The 16,928-nt window shown below is 37.9% G+C and overlaps 1 protein-coding gene across 1 annotated transcript in view; it reads right to left on the minus strand.

Moving 5' to 3' along the window:
• The window catches only part of TRHDE (thyrotropin releasing hormone degrading enzyme), a 214,214-nt gene that overhangs the window by 14,754 nt on the left and 182,532 nt on the right, over nt 1-16,928 (minus strand). The window contains exons 14-16 of the mRNA XM_005242046.3: nt 15,756-15,853; nt 15,169-15,276; nt 483-650 (exon numbers count right to left, since the gene is read on the minus strand). Coding sequence (XP_005242103.2) covers nt 483-650; nt 15,169-15,276; nt 15,756-15,853 — 374 coding nt within the window. The remainder of the gene's footprint in view (nt 1-482; nt 651-15,168; nt 15,277-15,755; nt 15,854-16,928) is intronic.

The raw sequence follows: 16,928 nt of genomic DNA on the forward strand, positions 1-16,928 counted from the left end.
TCAGGAAAAAAAAAAACACGACCACTGCCAAATGGTTTGTTTAAATCTCCAAATGAGTTCCGTGGTTTATTTCTATGATTTCAAACACCAGTCACATTTATGAGTCATAAAAATCTTGATGTAAAAGGATTTCAGTAAAAGCAGAGTGGAACTTTACATGTGCATTTTTATGAAAAAAACTAAGATCAGACAGACTGCTCAACACATTTAAATAAAGGATATGCTATACCAAAAAAATAACAGCAATTATTATAGGATTTCAATCATTTCCAATGAATACAGGAAAATTTGGAAGTGAAAAGACATAATACATGTGAATTTTTGTATGCATTAATACAAAAATAGAAGACAGTTTAAACAGACAGCAAGCCTGTGCTTGAAAAGCAAAGTTCTTTCATTTAGACCAAAGCTCAGGCAATGATCTATAAATGTTGAATTGATTACCAGTAATCAGTTACAGATACAGATATATATTTCTGTACCTGTTGAGCAAGTTTCTGTCATCACTGCAAGTTAAGGCTTCTAATAATATTTTCTTCTCAGACACTGCTGTGGTAGAATGAAACTTCATCCAAATGAACTCCCATACATCTTCATCCATCAGTGAAACTCCTGTACAGTAGACAATGTCTCTCACATTGAGTGGGATTCTATAAAAGAAATCAGTAAGAGCATTGTGGTAAATAAGCAGCCTCCCGATATTTGGAACAAAGGTGACTACACTTATGAGACTCCAGAATTAAAGTGCAACAGTAATAATTTTTTGGAAGATTACATTTTCATCTCTTTACTGCCACCAAAATCTTCCAGGCTATCCTAACGGATTTTTCTAATGGGTAACACATGTTTGCCATTCTTTTCCTAACTCAGTCACATTGTCAGGACAGTATAAATTATAGTCATCCAGTTCATCAGCACATAATGTGCCACATAACCTGCGGGACAGGTAACATAAGCTCTCCAAATTAGCATGGGATCTTATCGCCCTGTTGCTGGGCTCTAAGCCAAATCTCCTCTTCTTGTCCTTAGTGCTGAGGTTTTAGAACAGGAGCTGATCAGCCAGAAACTCCCCCTTGCTTGTGCTGTAAAGTGCTCCATCTTCATATAGCAACATGCAAGTAAGGAAGGATGTACTGAGACAATGCTACTTAAAAATGCTGTTTTCAGGAGTGACAACAATAGAAAGATCTGTACATTAATTCAGCATATATATAATACCAGTAGAAAACCAGCTATGCCACAGGATGGTTGTGAACTGTGAGCACTGCTCAAGTAATATAAACTCTGACTGGGTTAAATGAAAGCTTCTTGAAGCCAAATTCAGACCTAGAATAGGATCTGCATATGTACCATTTTCTTCTAAAACGATCTCAGCTGGGCTTTCAATTGCCTACCCTGCTTCTGTTTCCTATACAAGCATAGAACCTGAAACATTTGTGAGCTAAAGGGTATTCCTGCAGATAAAGCTAGATGCTTCCCAGAGGAATAAGTTTCTGATTTGCAGGAAGGAATGAATGCCCCATTTCTTGATAAAATTTATACCGAAACACAGTTGCTAATACCCGGGCTGAAACAACTCTGAAACTTCATATGCAAGGCCTCTTTAGAGAATCTGGAAGCAGATACAGCTGCTGTCGGTCCCTGGACACGAATACAGTGGGACAAAAAATGAAATTACCTCCGTAAAATATGGTATCAATACTGACACAACACAGAAAGAAAAGGTTACATCAATACTTTAAGACTTTCACCAATGTCTTATACCATAGACTGGGCTATCCCAGTCAAAAGCAAAGAGGTTCTTTTACTTCCATCTATTCATTCTCCAGAAAAAAAAACTTTTGTCCATTGAGATATTCTATTGTTGGGCTCTGTGATGAGTATTTTTGTTAAAAAACTTCAGCTAATCTCTTTGGACATGTCTGAGTCCCTGGAAAACGAAACCAGTGTGGTTTTTCAGCACTTCGAAGTTTTGGTTCTTCTTTGGTACTTCAGAAGGAAGCAGGCAAGGTAAGAAACCATATATTGATGACTTTGAAGTGTTACAAACTGTTGTTGCCTCTATGCGGTTAGCTGGTCCCAACAGCTATGATGGTTTCTTGAGAAAAAGAATAACAGGAATATGTAGCTAAATTAAGGCAAAACCAGGGGGAAAAGTGCACTCCTCCTACTACTGGCCAAAGAACTGTGGGGAATTAATGCCTACTGCTTTTTTTTAATGCTTTTTCTGAACAGCAAAAACATCCTGAGGTTGAGGTTTTATTCATGTTCTCTGGCAACTGTAGTCATCAGCTCAGGGGGCGTATCTGCAGGTTTAGATGCAGTCACATGAATTTTGCTTCTGCTGAGCTGACATAGCTCAGGATAGTGCTGCTGCTTAGAGATTTTTAGCAGAGCCCCACACTAACAGAGCCACAAAGGGCTGCCTTGACTAGCACTGAGGTATTTTGCATTTGGTGCAGACAAACCCAGACATTTATTCAGGAGTAAACTCTCCAAAGCAAAACTGAAATGGCAGGCAAGAGAAATATAATCCATTTCAATGTTACTAGGAATAAGAAACCTTTAACTATGCGCAGCACACACCAGTAATATTGCCTTCTAAAGCAAAATCAGAGGTGCAATGTCTTCATCCAGAAGTACTGCTGGGTCAAAGCTTAATCCTAGAGCAATTAATCAACTTGCAACTACAGTTGAACTTGATGATCTTGAAAGTCTTTTCCAACCCAAACGATTCTATGATTCTATGATCTCTGCCATGAACTGCTTCCATCTGGCCAGGGTAGACTGGTATTACAGTGCAGAACCTGGCATGGATTCAAGATCTTACTGTTTCTTCTCCTCTCATCACCAAATTGCCGTGTGAGAATATGCATATCCCAAGCCATGCAGGCAATCAGCACTGCTATGGTTATGACCACATAGCTCAAGCAAATCCTACATGTCACCAACACATAGATGGGACCTCCAAAAAATGCACGTTCCACAGTTTCTCCCCTTGATGCTTCCTGTTAACATCTTAGAATCTTGAAAAAAGTTAGTAACTCTTCTCAGATTTCCCAGGATCAGTAGGTATTGGCTTATGTATGTTCTATGCAACTGCTTCTGTGGTCCCTATAGAACTGCTATGCCAAGACCAAGGAAGTACGAAAATCCTTAAAGCTAACCAGATCCATTAAAAGAAATAATGTTTAAACATACATGGGCAGTAAAGAAAAAAAAATGAAAACTTTCACCAGCCTTTCCATACTGCTGAATTTTGATTCTCAAATCCAGAGTTAACATTAGTAAAATGTGAGTTTGGTTGACATTTACAGAATTATCCATATGTGCTAGGTGCTGAATTTCCATTTCACTGAAATGGAATTTGCACTTCTTACTCAAAGTCTATCATTAATACAGATATTTCAACAATATTTCAATATTGAAAGCAATAAATAATAAATATTGAAGCAATATTTCAACAGTAATGAATATCAACAGTTTATTTTTATGCATCCAACCCTTGTTTCAGAATGTGCACGCAAATGAAACTGCATAACATTGAGTCTATCACAGAAAATTAAGAATACATATTCAAACAAGACACTAAAATTAATGGAGCAGATATTTAGGTGCTGCTTTTCTGTTGGCTTCTATTAACTCAGAATGAGGCTTGAAGTTTTCTAAATAACTGCAGCTCTCAAAACTTTGGGTCAGCAATTACAGCAACATAAATATGCGGCCATATACACATATACTGTATAGAATGTGAAAGTGATATTAATTATCATTGTGTCTTGACTTTCTGATATACTACGTTATTTGTCTTTAAAGCACAACTTCCTTACCAGCTTAAGACTTTTTTTGGTTTTAGTTTGACATTTCATACACTGACAGCAGTCATGAGAACACATGCTAAACCAAAAGGACTAAGGGATGCTATCCTGACCACGGGACCAACCAAGCCCTTACCCCCAATCTGTCTTATCATATGATATCTGAATATGAAGATGAACTGAACCCAGTCAAGTCTTATTTCAATGAAGGAAGGACTTTATATCTTGACAAACACTAAATCATTTTCTTAGACACACACATAGTTTTTCCTGAGTTTGCTGGCAGAAATATTATCTCTGGTTTACAACAAGAGATGCAGTTCAGCCAACAGATACTCTAAGGAACTATAAGGCACTGGAAAAGGTAATTCTTTTTTGGTTGATTGCCCCATTAATTCAGGGAAGAACTGTGTGCTGGAAGGACCGTCACTCTGTGTTTGGCTAGTACAGTCAGTAGCAGAGGTACCCTAGGAGTGGATGTCTAACCCCAGAAAGGTCAGCATTGCTCACTTGTGAGGTTTACATTTTTGAAAATTACTGTGAAACATAACAATTCAACGGGCTTTGCCAGCTACTCTATTTTTACATTCTAAGGGCCAACACCAGCAATTTTAGCAGCGGTGTGGTCAGTGAATGCAAGGTCATTTCCATGCTCTGGCAAGGAAGGAGGACTTAAGACAAGTGATGGCACTGATCCCATGCCCATATTGTAAATGTCATTATGCTCCTTGCTAAGAAAACTCTATTGCCACCAAATCGGTAATAGCATACTTGCAGTACTGCAGCAGATCTACTTAATAAAGTCCAACCAGTTGCTCCAGGGAAGGTTTTAGGTCTCTATCTATAAGTTAAGTCACTAGGATAATGTGAAAAAAACTCGTCCCTACAAACCAAGACATCAAAACAAATACTGATTTTAACTGGCTTAGCTTCAGAAACTGCAAAACCTATGGTTACAAAAAACTACAAATTACTCCTGTGAGAGGCTTGTAATCAGGACTGTAGACAGCAGGGTTCTTCTTGTGGAAAGGAAAATTGTTTATGAAAATGTGAGTATCCTCAAAGTAATTTCTCTTTAACTATTGCCTCAACAAAGAGCCCTCTAACTGAATTTTCTCCATTTGTGGGGATTTTTCTTTCTCTCTCCTCCAGTCATTATGGTTTTGCATTTAATTGTTACCTAAACATGTGAAATCTCCCCAGTCTACAGATTTTTTATTTTTATATCTTCATGTAAAATGTTCCAAGATTGCAGTTCCAAGGCACTAGATCAGCATGTGAAATGTTTTCCCTCTGTATTAACTGAATCAAGTGGATAAAATTACCATTGTTTCAGTACCGCTTAGGTAGTAACACTGCAGAACGTATCCCCATGTTATATTAAACCTTATCTGGGCCTTCAAGGCTGCTCATATTTAAAGAGCTAATATGATTGATGGACACTTCAGAAGAATAAAGATAAAGATTAATTTTTGAAAGCATCATTTTAAATGGCTTTTATTTGAATACTGATCCAATTTATTTAACTTTATTTTTCTTGCTTAACAGATATGATGGTGAGAATGAAATATGTAGCTAGCAGAGCTCATGTTTAAAAATTAAACACTTTGGGAAAAAATTAAAAATTAAACAGTTAGAAAAAAATTAATTAAAATTGTGATGTGCCTTTACAGGGATTTTTTTTCAAGAGTGAATAATAAAACTCTACAATGAGCTAAGAATAATCTTCTAAGTTATAATTAATTGGTACATACTTGCTCCTATTTAAAGTATGTTCTTACAACTGGAGATACACTTACAAAATTGGACCATAATTATTTATCTTCTGGGCAAATTGTGTTCTATTTTTTCGAAATGTAATAGCACACAGTTTAGACAGTTCTTTGATTAAGTGACAAATTTCAATACCATTTAGGGTACTATTTGAGAAAGAAAATTAATCAGAAACATTAATTTTTATTTTTGCAACTATTTAACATTCAACTTAGGTCTATTTTTCTTGATGACTATATTTATAGTCTCACTTAATAAGTTACAAGGCTCAGATAACAAATAACAACGAAGCACTGGTACTTTCTTGGCAGATCTGAAACACAGATTCTGTTATAAGGAACAGCACCACGCAATGTTTAGTTTATAAGATGGCAGTCCCAAAACCTATACTCCCATGCTCTATTACAAAGTCCAGGAGCCATGCTGCTGGCACCACTGCACACTGCTGGCACAAACCCAGTCTGAAAAGAAAGGGCAGCATTTCCCCTTGAAAACTGAGGCACAGAGCTGTCACGGGCTTGACATCCAGCTGCCTATCACGCATTGAATTCAGGGGATATTAACTGAGGATGTGGCTTCTTGGTGTCTGTGGCAAAGCTATGCACAGACACATCTCCTCAATCCCAGTTCTCTGCTTCAGAGCTTCAGGTATTGCATGGGTCTGACTAACACGTGACTAGCACGCTCAAGCTCTTCAACACTGATTTTAATGACTGAGTAGTGAGTTAAGCACTTCTTTCTGAGACTAATCCCTCAGCAGATATCCTTGTTTTGTCCTTTCTGGACAGTTTTTGCAACAAAAATATGGCCCTTTCTGTTCAATGGTTCTGCAGGGTTGTGAAGAGATCATTCCTGAATGAGAAAATTGGAGACAAATCCATCTAACTTCTAAGGATTGCAAATTAATTATTGCTAATCCATAATCGCTACACATAAGCGATTTGTGTGTGATCACTTTATTTGTGATCACACACTGAAGTTAGCAGGCAGAAGTGCCACCTGAACCATCTGCCCCATGAAGCCAAGTTTTGTCATTCACAAGACAAAATCCTCTCTCTTTTCAGACATAGTCCCCAGATGGTCTTTCAGAGCACTATCTCCTTGATTAACTCATGCACTCAACAGTGTTTTCTTCCTTCTTAAACAGTTTTATTGACTTGAGTGCAAGATTCTACTCAAACGTTGTAACAACCTATTAATTAGTTAAATCACTTCAGCAACACCGGCTGACATTAGCTGGCAAAGTTCCAGTAACAATTCAAAATGTATGAATAGCTATGCCTGAATTTTTTCAGTAATTAAAACTTCTAGGGGTTAAGAACACAGAAGAAGGGATCTATTTTATTGTTTTACATTTATCAGACATTCATGTGTGAAAAAAATGAAAATAACTCTCATTTTTTCATGTTTGCTGCTATTGATTTCCAAAAATAGCTGGTGGGCATCAAACCCGTGAAAAAAGCTAGTGCCTCTTCCAAGCAACTAACAAACATAATTAACCTGTTGGCCACGTTCCCACAAATACTTATGAGGGTGGTTAAACATAAGTATATTTATAAGTTGTTGCAAGACTGTAGCAATAGTGTGCCCATGTGAAACAAAACAAAAAAATTATGTATATCAAGTCATTAGAGAGAGAAATAAGGGAGAAGAAAAAATACTTTGTTTGGAAAAACATTTGATTTTCTATCACCTAAGCCAGATTTCATTGAAATGAACTCAATTAATGACTGGTAATTTGTTAATTACCACTCCCTCAGATCTATGGTTAGTTTCATTTATAAACACGTTACAGTCTCCTGTACACTCCTGCAGTGCAATTTATTTTTCTGGTGCCATTTCTATTGAGTAGTTAATGGTCCATCCAAATAAGCACACTGCCGATTCAGGCAGCTGGATGGACAAGAATGCATTGTTCCTTGCAGAGGAAATACAAATTCTGAAAAAAAAGTACGGGGATTTAGTACTCTCAAATTAGGCTTGTTTGTTATCACTGTCTTTGTTCAAATTAAGTGATGGAAATCATCTTATTTCATAACTTGTACCTTTCTTAAGACTGATAAAGAATTAACTACTGTTTGTGACGGTCACAGCAATGTCATGAAAGTCTTTGAAATGGCAAACAGAAGTCACTGGAAAAGACAATATTCACATTATTAGACTTACAAAGATTAAATGAGGTAATTGAGTACTAGGATGCAATCATCCAAGATCCCAATTTCATTTTTTAGTAACCAAAAGTAGTTCATCTATAGTGCAAAATGACATACGGAAGTGTTCTGACTTGAAACCCACGGACTGAACAGGAAAATTCATGGCATATTCTACTTTCAGAGATCTCTGGCCCCATATCAGCAGCTCAAGACTTCTCAGAACAACCTGGATGATTAGAGACCAGACCAGACTCAAAACATCTAGATTTACAGGCAGGATCGTCTGGCAGTCTCTACTTCTCATTCATGAAGACAGACAGATGCAAACTTCATGAACCCATGGGCTACAGAATGGTGGTGACTTCAGTCTAATTCAGTGCAGCAGCCTGCACTCCACTGCAAACATCATCTATTCATCTGAGCATTGCTCTCCTTAAGAGACAGAAAAAAAGAAAAAACCCATGCCTTCCTATCACTTGTGTCAGAAAGTGTAGGCTGAACATATGCTCAGAATTGCAAAAAAAAGAAAAACAAGTATTAGAAAGAAGCTACATTAGCTCTCCTTTCCAAATAGCATAGCCAGCTTAGCTCTGTTCATCAAAGATTAGCAGATTGCCATCAACCATAAGGTCAGCATAACAGGTGCAAAGACAAGAGACACCAAATTTGCAGACAGCTGAATGCAACTCTCACTTTAGTCAAGTTTGATGGTGTGTGGAATATTGGGTTTTTCCATTATTTTTTTTTCAATATATTGTATCTGTAAGGCAGTATTCCAAGTAAACAAAATTGATCAGAGTGCTTGTGACAGAAGAATAATAGTAAAAATAGTAAAAACTGCATGAAAACTAAAATCACCCTAAAGTGATATGAAGTCTGGATCAATCAAATCCATTTACAGTAAGTTTTCTAGGGGTATTGAGGCAATTAATTAAGGTACTTTGCTTCCATTTGAAAGGCAGCAACCAATAAATAGAAATGGTTACACTTCTAAAGAAAGAAGAAAGAGCAAACTGAAGTGGTTATGACTAGCTGGGGAGGCTCCCAACTGGTCCAGTAACATCTTAAAGAAACATTGCCACATAATTGCGTCTGATGCGATACTATCATCTCCCACTGCTCACTGCTGTATATTGGCAAAATAATAGTATCACCACAACCCTACTAACAGAACCACAATAAAACATTCCTTTTTCTACTGAAGGCAAAATCAACTGTCTGAGTTCGGTGCAGCTCTCACTTACTCACACATTCATGCTATCCGGTCGAACTTTGCCTCAAGCAAACATACATCCACGGTCCACTTTGCCAGCAGAAATGTGTACGTGGCAACCTGTAGCTGATGGATGGCAGCAGTAGCTGGAAGAAAATCATGCCTTCACCCACAGAGAGGTTTGCCAAAACACGCTTGTGTGTACAGCTAAGTTATACTTCGAGCCATCATAGTGTGCATTGACAGGTTCCCTGTTGTTAGGATATCTCTTGTCAGGAGTTTACAGATTGCAGCTCTCCACAAATACTTTCTTGAACCTCAGAAATACACGTTTACTTAGTCTATCCAAGGCAGAAAGTCTGAAAATGCTAATCCTCTTAGAAACATGTTTTTCTTTCAGAATAGATATGCAGTGAAGGTTAAAGGGGTTAACAAGGCTGATCCTCAAGCTCAGGCAGTCATTGTATGGTAATTTTGTTAATTTTTTAGGCTGAACCACAATGCTGTTATATCTAAGGAGTGTGAATAATGTATTTCTTCACACATGAAAGAGCTTCATAGGGATGAGCTCAGCTAAATGAAGGTAGAAGCAAACATCTTAATTTTCAGCCAACAGTAGCTTCTCTTGTACAGCATTCTGCTGTTGACTGAATCCCAGAAACCTTACATTCTCAAACTATAAAGGGACATGTCAATGTGCTTGTATGTTTTCTGCTACGTTTGTATTCTGAACATCAGCATGGAATTTTCAAGGGCTTCCATTGCTCCAATACAGGAGTAGCATATATCCCAACTTAACAGATTGAAAATGTTTGCCTTCATATCAACTATCAAGTCAGAAGGCAATGCAGACTTGCAAGTAAAATGTGCTGGAGCCATCAGTCATTTAAAAAGAGCAAAATTACTTGAATTCATTGATTAGCAAGACTGTAAGACATACCCTGAACTCTAATCCCAGATTTTCAGCTAAAAGAAATAATCACTTCTTTTTTAACAATTGCAAAGATTAAAATATGGTATCAATTCCTAAACAAGTACAACCAGTTGTCTCCTTATAGCCTCTTCTACGTGTAATGTTATGTGTTTGGTTTGCTTCTCGTAGAGCCAAACTTCTTTTTCAGAGCTATGTTCCTTGCTTTAGCATTGTGTTTTGCCCTGCAAAAGTGGCAGTGAGCAATACCACCTAAAGCTCTTTGCATACTAAGTAATCCTGGTATTTCAGGTACCCAAGGCTCCCTCTTTCAGATGAATGTTTTCATCTTTAGGCTGGAGAGCTGTATTATTTCTCTTCATAGCAAAGTAAATCCCAGTGGCTGAGCTTCAACCAGAACAAGAAAGTGCGTTGCAGTGTCTTAATACTATCCAAAACTCCTCAAAGACAGGTCATTGGGGTTGTCTTCTGCATGTGGCAGATGCAGGGCTGAGGTACTAAGCTGAAGCTCTACCACAATCTCAGAACCACTGTTTAGATGGGGGTTAAGGAACAGCTTCTCTGCCAGTGGTGTTTGAAAAGAAAAGGAGCAGACCTTTTCCTGTTTTAGTGACAATTTTGAAAGGCAAAGTCACCTTTTGCAAGGACCTCTAACTCTTATGATCACTATTTACATACTCATTCGATATAAGTATCTTTCTCACTGTAGTGATGGACCCTAAGAGGGCCCACTCTCTCTTCGGTCTCATGTTAAGAGGCTCTTCACTCAGCATAGTGGCTGCCACTAACTTAATTTAGAAGTTCCCAAATCCCCTTGCAGGAAGCATAACCCCAAGCATTTGATTCTGCCCTGTGAGTCAGGCATCTAAAAATGAAGCGCTGCAACACCTAAGTCACTTTAGAAATTCAAGCCTTCAAGCCTCTCAGCTGACTTCTACTTCAATGCGCTGAGGCTAAACTTGCAGATCACATGTGCTTTGTTTTTTTTATTAATTCCATAAGAAAATCTGAAGTGCTACAGTTAGAAATATAATGTCTTTTTTCAAATAATGCTGGAAATATAAAGAGGACCTCCGGCTTTGTGCTATGAATGGCCATTATTTTACTTGGTGAACACTGGCAAATTATTTGCACAGTAAAGAACATGTAATTACAAAGTACCAACAGTAACTGATTATTATGATTATTTCAATCCCCTACAGTGAAGAGTAGATGGTAATTAATTTCTGGACCTATCCAACTAAATATAATTACTAAAACCCACAGCAACTGTAGGCATATGCTGGTAAAACACAGTTAGATGTTACTGTATTTGTTTATTACTCAACACTTTTTCCATAATTAAACACCACAAGTAAAACAGAAAAAACATTTCAAAAGTACTTCTAAAAAGCCACGGATTAAAAATGTGGCTAAAAAGTTATGAATTTTAGCATTGCTACAATATTATTAATTGCACATTCTCTGTTATGATTATTTGAACTTTAACTGCAGTAACTGCCAGGCAATGAAAAACCTTCTTTACATGATTTACCACCTGTGAATTTATGTGGTATATAACACCACATATTAACTTAATAATACCCTAATTTTGTATTGATTAGAATTTTGTGACACAAGCCTAATATCATAGCCTCTACTGCTTTGAAGAATTCGTGTTTCTTCCAGCATGCACTGCTTGTAAATTAGCTTACCGTATGAAACATCTCATCTCCCAGAATAAGGATTTTGGGAGGGGATTGGTGGAAAGGCTGCAAATTAGCCTTTATTTTTAGTCTTATAGTCAAATCCAAATTATATCTGTATATAAAAATATCTCTGAGTTCCCTGGAACACTATCTTTGTGCTCTGGCTATGCAAAACCCACCAAGACCAGGCATTCTGCAACACATCAGTCAATGTCTTTGTTCTGTTTCAGAAGAGGGAAGGCCATCTACAGGAACTTTCAGAGTAGTTTTCAGCAGATACAACTTTATTCATTGCTGATAAGGAGTGGAACACACAAGGATACATATTGTTTTGGCACCTGTCACCAGCTTTCCGCACCAGGAGTTGTCAGAGAAGTCTGAAGAAAAATGACCAGCATGATTTACCCCTTCTTTGTAAGAAAATAAGCTTTGAGTGGTTCCTACAGATTCTGAGGTAGCTGTTTGCAGCAAATTCACAAACAACTGTTAAAGGCATCAAAAAGCAAAACACTTGATTGATGAGAAAGAATACAAAATGGCACCTGTTGAGTGGGCTTTCTGCACGTATCTTGTATTTACCTGCTTGCCCTCTGTACTTGAGATAGCTATAGTCTCTGCAGTGCTGAAAGAGGCAGAAGCATGACTCAAACACCATGTTAATTAAATTGTGATTGTAGCATTATCATAATTTTGTTAGTGGAAAAGCAGGGAAAACAGCCCTTGCTTTATTTTCAGGTTTCAGTCTGATTTGGTTTAAACTGAGCAAAGGTGATACAGGGTACCTCCGATGTAGCGGGGTCTGAACATTCCCAAGAGAACACTGACAGACCCTTACGAATTTTGGTACTGGTGGATTTTATGTCTACCACTTGCTGTTTCCTAGTAGCCTGCACAATTTCATTTCAATGTTAAGTAGATACAAAATTAGTCTGCTCATATGTTAGTTACATGCAGTATGTGAGACTGATCTGAGAACAGCAACTGGAAAATTCTGGGGTGGGGAATTGAACCAATCCTATAACCTTGAGAAATACATAAAAACACGTCTCTGACTTCTTTTCAAGTTGTACCCCTGTTTATCATCTGACTGTCAATCTGTATTCTGTAAATACATTATTTGTGGCGACTGTTTTTCAAAACTGTGTGGTTCCTTTGGAGAAATGCACTGCTTTAACTTGGTAGCTATTCTCTTCCTCTGCCCTGCTGTGATGTTTTTGTCATAATACTCGTCATATGCTGGCAACCACAATTTTTTGCTCGCAAGAATGGCCTCATAGAAAGGTTAAGACAAATCTTCGGATGCCTCCTTAAATGTATTCCTTTCCTTTCTTGCTATTGGTAGCAAAGCAATAAGCTGGTTTTTTTTTTTTTTTTTTTTTCCTCCTGATGCCTCTTTCTTCAGTCTTGTTGGAAAGGATGAAGACACGGGGTGGGAGAAAGCATTGCAGGGTGACAGCTTTTTAACAATGAATAATCTGCTGCTGTGCATGTTAATAGGTGGCACTAGGTTTGACTAACTATTTTTGCAAATTAATATCTAAGTAAATTACTTTTTCAGATTGTTTCCAATGATTCTTTCTCTTTAATCTACTCTTGAATAGTTTCATACCGATTGTTGCTACTGACACCAAGAATTCGTATAAAACCCCAGTGCATATATTTCATAGTAAATATAGCTGGTATCATCGTACACAAGAAAACCCGCTCCCTCTCATATGGCTTATTTAAAGGTTTAAAGGCTCATAGTTATAGTCTTAACATATTTTTATTTTTTTTTTCAGAAGTTTCAAAGTCATATAGGAATGCAATTTCCATTTATGCCCTGTTCATGGCTGGTTTTAGGCAACACTCAGGTACTTATGTAAACGGGTACGCCTGTAAAGGATTTTCAAAGATTACAGATGGACATGTTTTAATTGCAAAAAACCACCTGATTGGCTCAAGATGTCTTTGAAAAATCCTACCTGCCTCTGTATCTATAGAGATCTGATCCTTTTGCAGAGCTTGTACAAGATTGGGACTAAAAATGTAAGATTTTTTTCTTTTCTTTTTTTTCTTGGTTACTTGAAAGTACAATAATTTCCTTTAAAACAAAATATCATATGATGTACTTACACAAGTACTTCTACACCCGCATTCCATATAATCAGAAAATACATCATGCTTTCCCAAGAAGTCATAGTCCTAACCTATACTCTGTACTTATCTCAGTGTCCATAGGTCAATACATACTTAAATATTTGTATTTTCAGTAATATATCATTTCTGAGGTGCTTAACTTTAAAAGATAAATTTCATACACCATCCATGGCCTGTGTTCCCTTGCCTCAGCTGAATAAACCTGTGTCTGGACAGCCTAACTTACATATCTGCTGTGTACTGGTTTTGGCTGGGATAAAGTTTTCTTCTTAGCAGCTGGTGCAGTGCTTCATTTTGGCTTTGGTGTGAGAACAGTGCTGGTGGCACACTGATGGTTTTAGTTGCTGCTGGGTGATGTTTATACTAAGTCAAGGACGTTTCAGTTTCTCAGGTCCTGCCAGCCAGAGGGCTGGAGGGGCACAGAAAACCGGTAGGGGACACAGCCAGGGCAGCTGACCTGAACTGGCCAAAGGGATATTCCATACCATGGGACATCATGCTGAGTATATAAACTGGGGGGGCGGTGTGTGGGGTGTCTGTTGCTGGGGCCTTCTGCTCACTGCTCGGGGACTGGCTGGGCATCATTCAGCAGGTGGTGAGCAGCTGTATTGTGCACTTGTTTTCTTTCATCCCTTCCCTTCGGATTTCATTCCCCTCCCCTCTCTTTCCTTTTCATTATAACTGTTATTATTATTATTGTTCTTTCATTTTTATTTTATTTCAATTATTAAACGGTCCTTATCTCAACCCTCGAGTTTTACCTCCCTTTCCGATTCTCCTCCCCATCCCTCTGGGTGAGGGGCAAGGGAGTGAGCAGCTGCGTGGGGCTTAAATTACCAGCTGAGGTTAAACCACGGACATGTTGTCAAACCCCTACAGTGCTGCTCGTGCTCAACACATCAGCTATCATATTATCCCATCTCTGAGACCTCACGTGACGTTTTCCATGTATTCCTGCATTAATTTCCAAGTCTTCACCCTTAAGTACTTCATAATATTACCCTAAAATAGATTGTCTCCTTTCTTACTTCTCAGTCGTTCTGCCTCTAACCTCTCTCACTTCTTTCATCACTTAGCACTTTCTGCTCTCTTGCCCCGACACAGCCTCCGTGTTGGTCTGCCAATGTGGCGATCACTAATCTTTCTTCATTTAAACCCTTCGTTAGAACACATCTTCTCACCTTCTAGCACGTTAATTGCCTGACAGCAATTTATCAGGAGAGGGCAGAGGCTGCATGGGTGTCCCCTTCACTCACTCATACATGCAAAGGTAAATAATTCATTCTGAAGCCCCACAGTCATTTTTAAATAACAGCCAGTGACCTCTGCTTCCTCCCATACCACTCTGCAGAACGAGGCACCATGGATAGGGGCAGGCAGGAGAGGAAGAGCATGCCAGCTGTATTGCCTCTGAGAAGGAGAAATGGGAAATACACATTTCAGTTCCACTTACCGGTTCCTATTGCTAGAAATCCAATCCGAGATTAACGTTGCAGCCTGCTGGTGACAGTGTTTGTTACCGAAGCTGCAGGCCAACATGATGACTTCCCGATGCAACTCTCTGTCCAAATTCAAGAAAGCAATAAGGCTGCATTAATAAATGTGTTTGAATGTTTACAAAAAGCTGTTTCTTGTAACAGTGGCATCAACTGATAGTTGGGCAAATAGCAAAGATAATCTAGCTATACAAATCCCAGTGTCAGTTTAATGCCTACAGCTGCTGCAACAAATAAAGGGTTGTGGACCAAAACCAGCCCCCATTTACACTATGCACTCTCCCTGACCTCTGTGGTCACATGATTCCAAGTTCTTAAATATCCAGTGCAGTCAGATACTAAAATAAGGCTTAGGAAATCATGTTCTCCAAACTCAGGAAAGAAATTAATCTCACAGGATCTGCTGCTCTCCCAGAAAAGAAAAACAGGATGACAGAGTTAGGGAAGTATGGCATGCTGAAGATGAGACCAAATTTTAGGAGAATGCATTATTACAACTATATCCCACAAACAATCAAACAGAAAAAAAGAAATGAAACAGTACTCATGTTGGTATGATGCTTGAACAAGCGATTTGTTTAAGTTATTCGTTGGCCATCCAAGCTTGAGATACATTGAGGCAACTTGTCTTAAAATATACTCCTGAGGGGGGAAAGAAAAATATATTTAATGTTAACATTTATTTTTTATTTGGAATTCAAACGCTACTGACTATTGAGTTTTTGCCTTTTTACCCTCAAATAATGTCCAACTTTCCAAAGATTTTGATCTCTATTTAGCAAAGCAACATGTCCACTTGCAATCCTCCTTCATTGCTATAGTGAGAAGACTCTGTAGAACAGCTATTTGATTAGATGCCTAGTATATGACAATTTATTGTTATAAGCCCCATCAATTAAAAAAGCTTCTTACATGCTATTTTGAACTCACAATACACAGCTGAAAAGTTGCAAGAGTGGCAACAGCTTAATTTCTACTCTCAACAGCATTGGGCATGTTCACTTTTAGAAGAATATTGTTTAATATCCATTACTTTTACTTTTTACACAGGAGACATATTTATATATTCTGACCAGTCATGAGGGAAACCACTGTCATTGTATTCAATGTAATCTTTTGCCAGTGGAAATCATCCATTTGAAGAAGAGAACTGAGATATAAAGACCTGCATAGAAGAGCATCTGTTTTATTATTGTGAATGCACAGGCATGTATATATGATGTCAACACAAAAGGAGATTCATAGCGCAGCTTTCTTTAGCATGTATGTTATTCTGTGACTAAAAATATTTTTTATTTCCTCTGCTATCACCTCTGCTTTCAAAGCTCTCATCAGCAGTGATAAAACACAACCCAGCTGTGAATTGTACTGGCCTTATTTATTGAAATTGTGTTTTCTTTACACAGCCATGATTAAAAGTGAAATAGCAATGGCACACTCATAAGAATTTTTCTGTGCAGTTAGCAATAGACTAAACATGCAAATTATTTCAACGTAATTTTGTATTATGGCTCTAGTTTCCATGTAGGCCTACATGGCAGGTTCATGAAGAATTTCATTGTGTCTTTATTAATCTGTAGTATATGTTCTACAAAAATAATTGTCCATGTCAGCAGGTAGCTTTGTGTATGTGTGTGCATATATATACACATATGTACTTATACATATATACATACATACAGCCACCTCTAGCTTCCTGCTGTCTAAGCATGTGTGT

Source organism: Falco peregrinus, chromosome 6, assembly GCF_023634155.1.
Source record: "Falco peregrinus isolate bFalPer1 chromosome 6, bFalPer1.pri, whole genome shotgun sequence".
Lineage (NCBI taxonomy): Eukaryota > Metazoa > Chordata > Aves > Falconiformes > Falconidae > Falco > Falco peregrinus.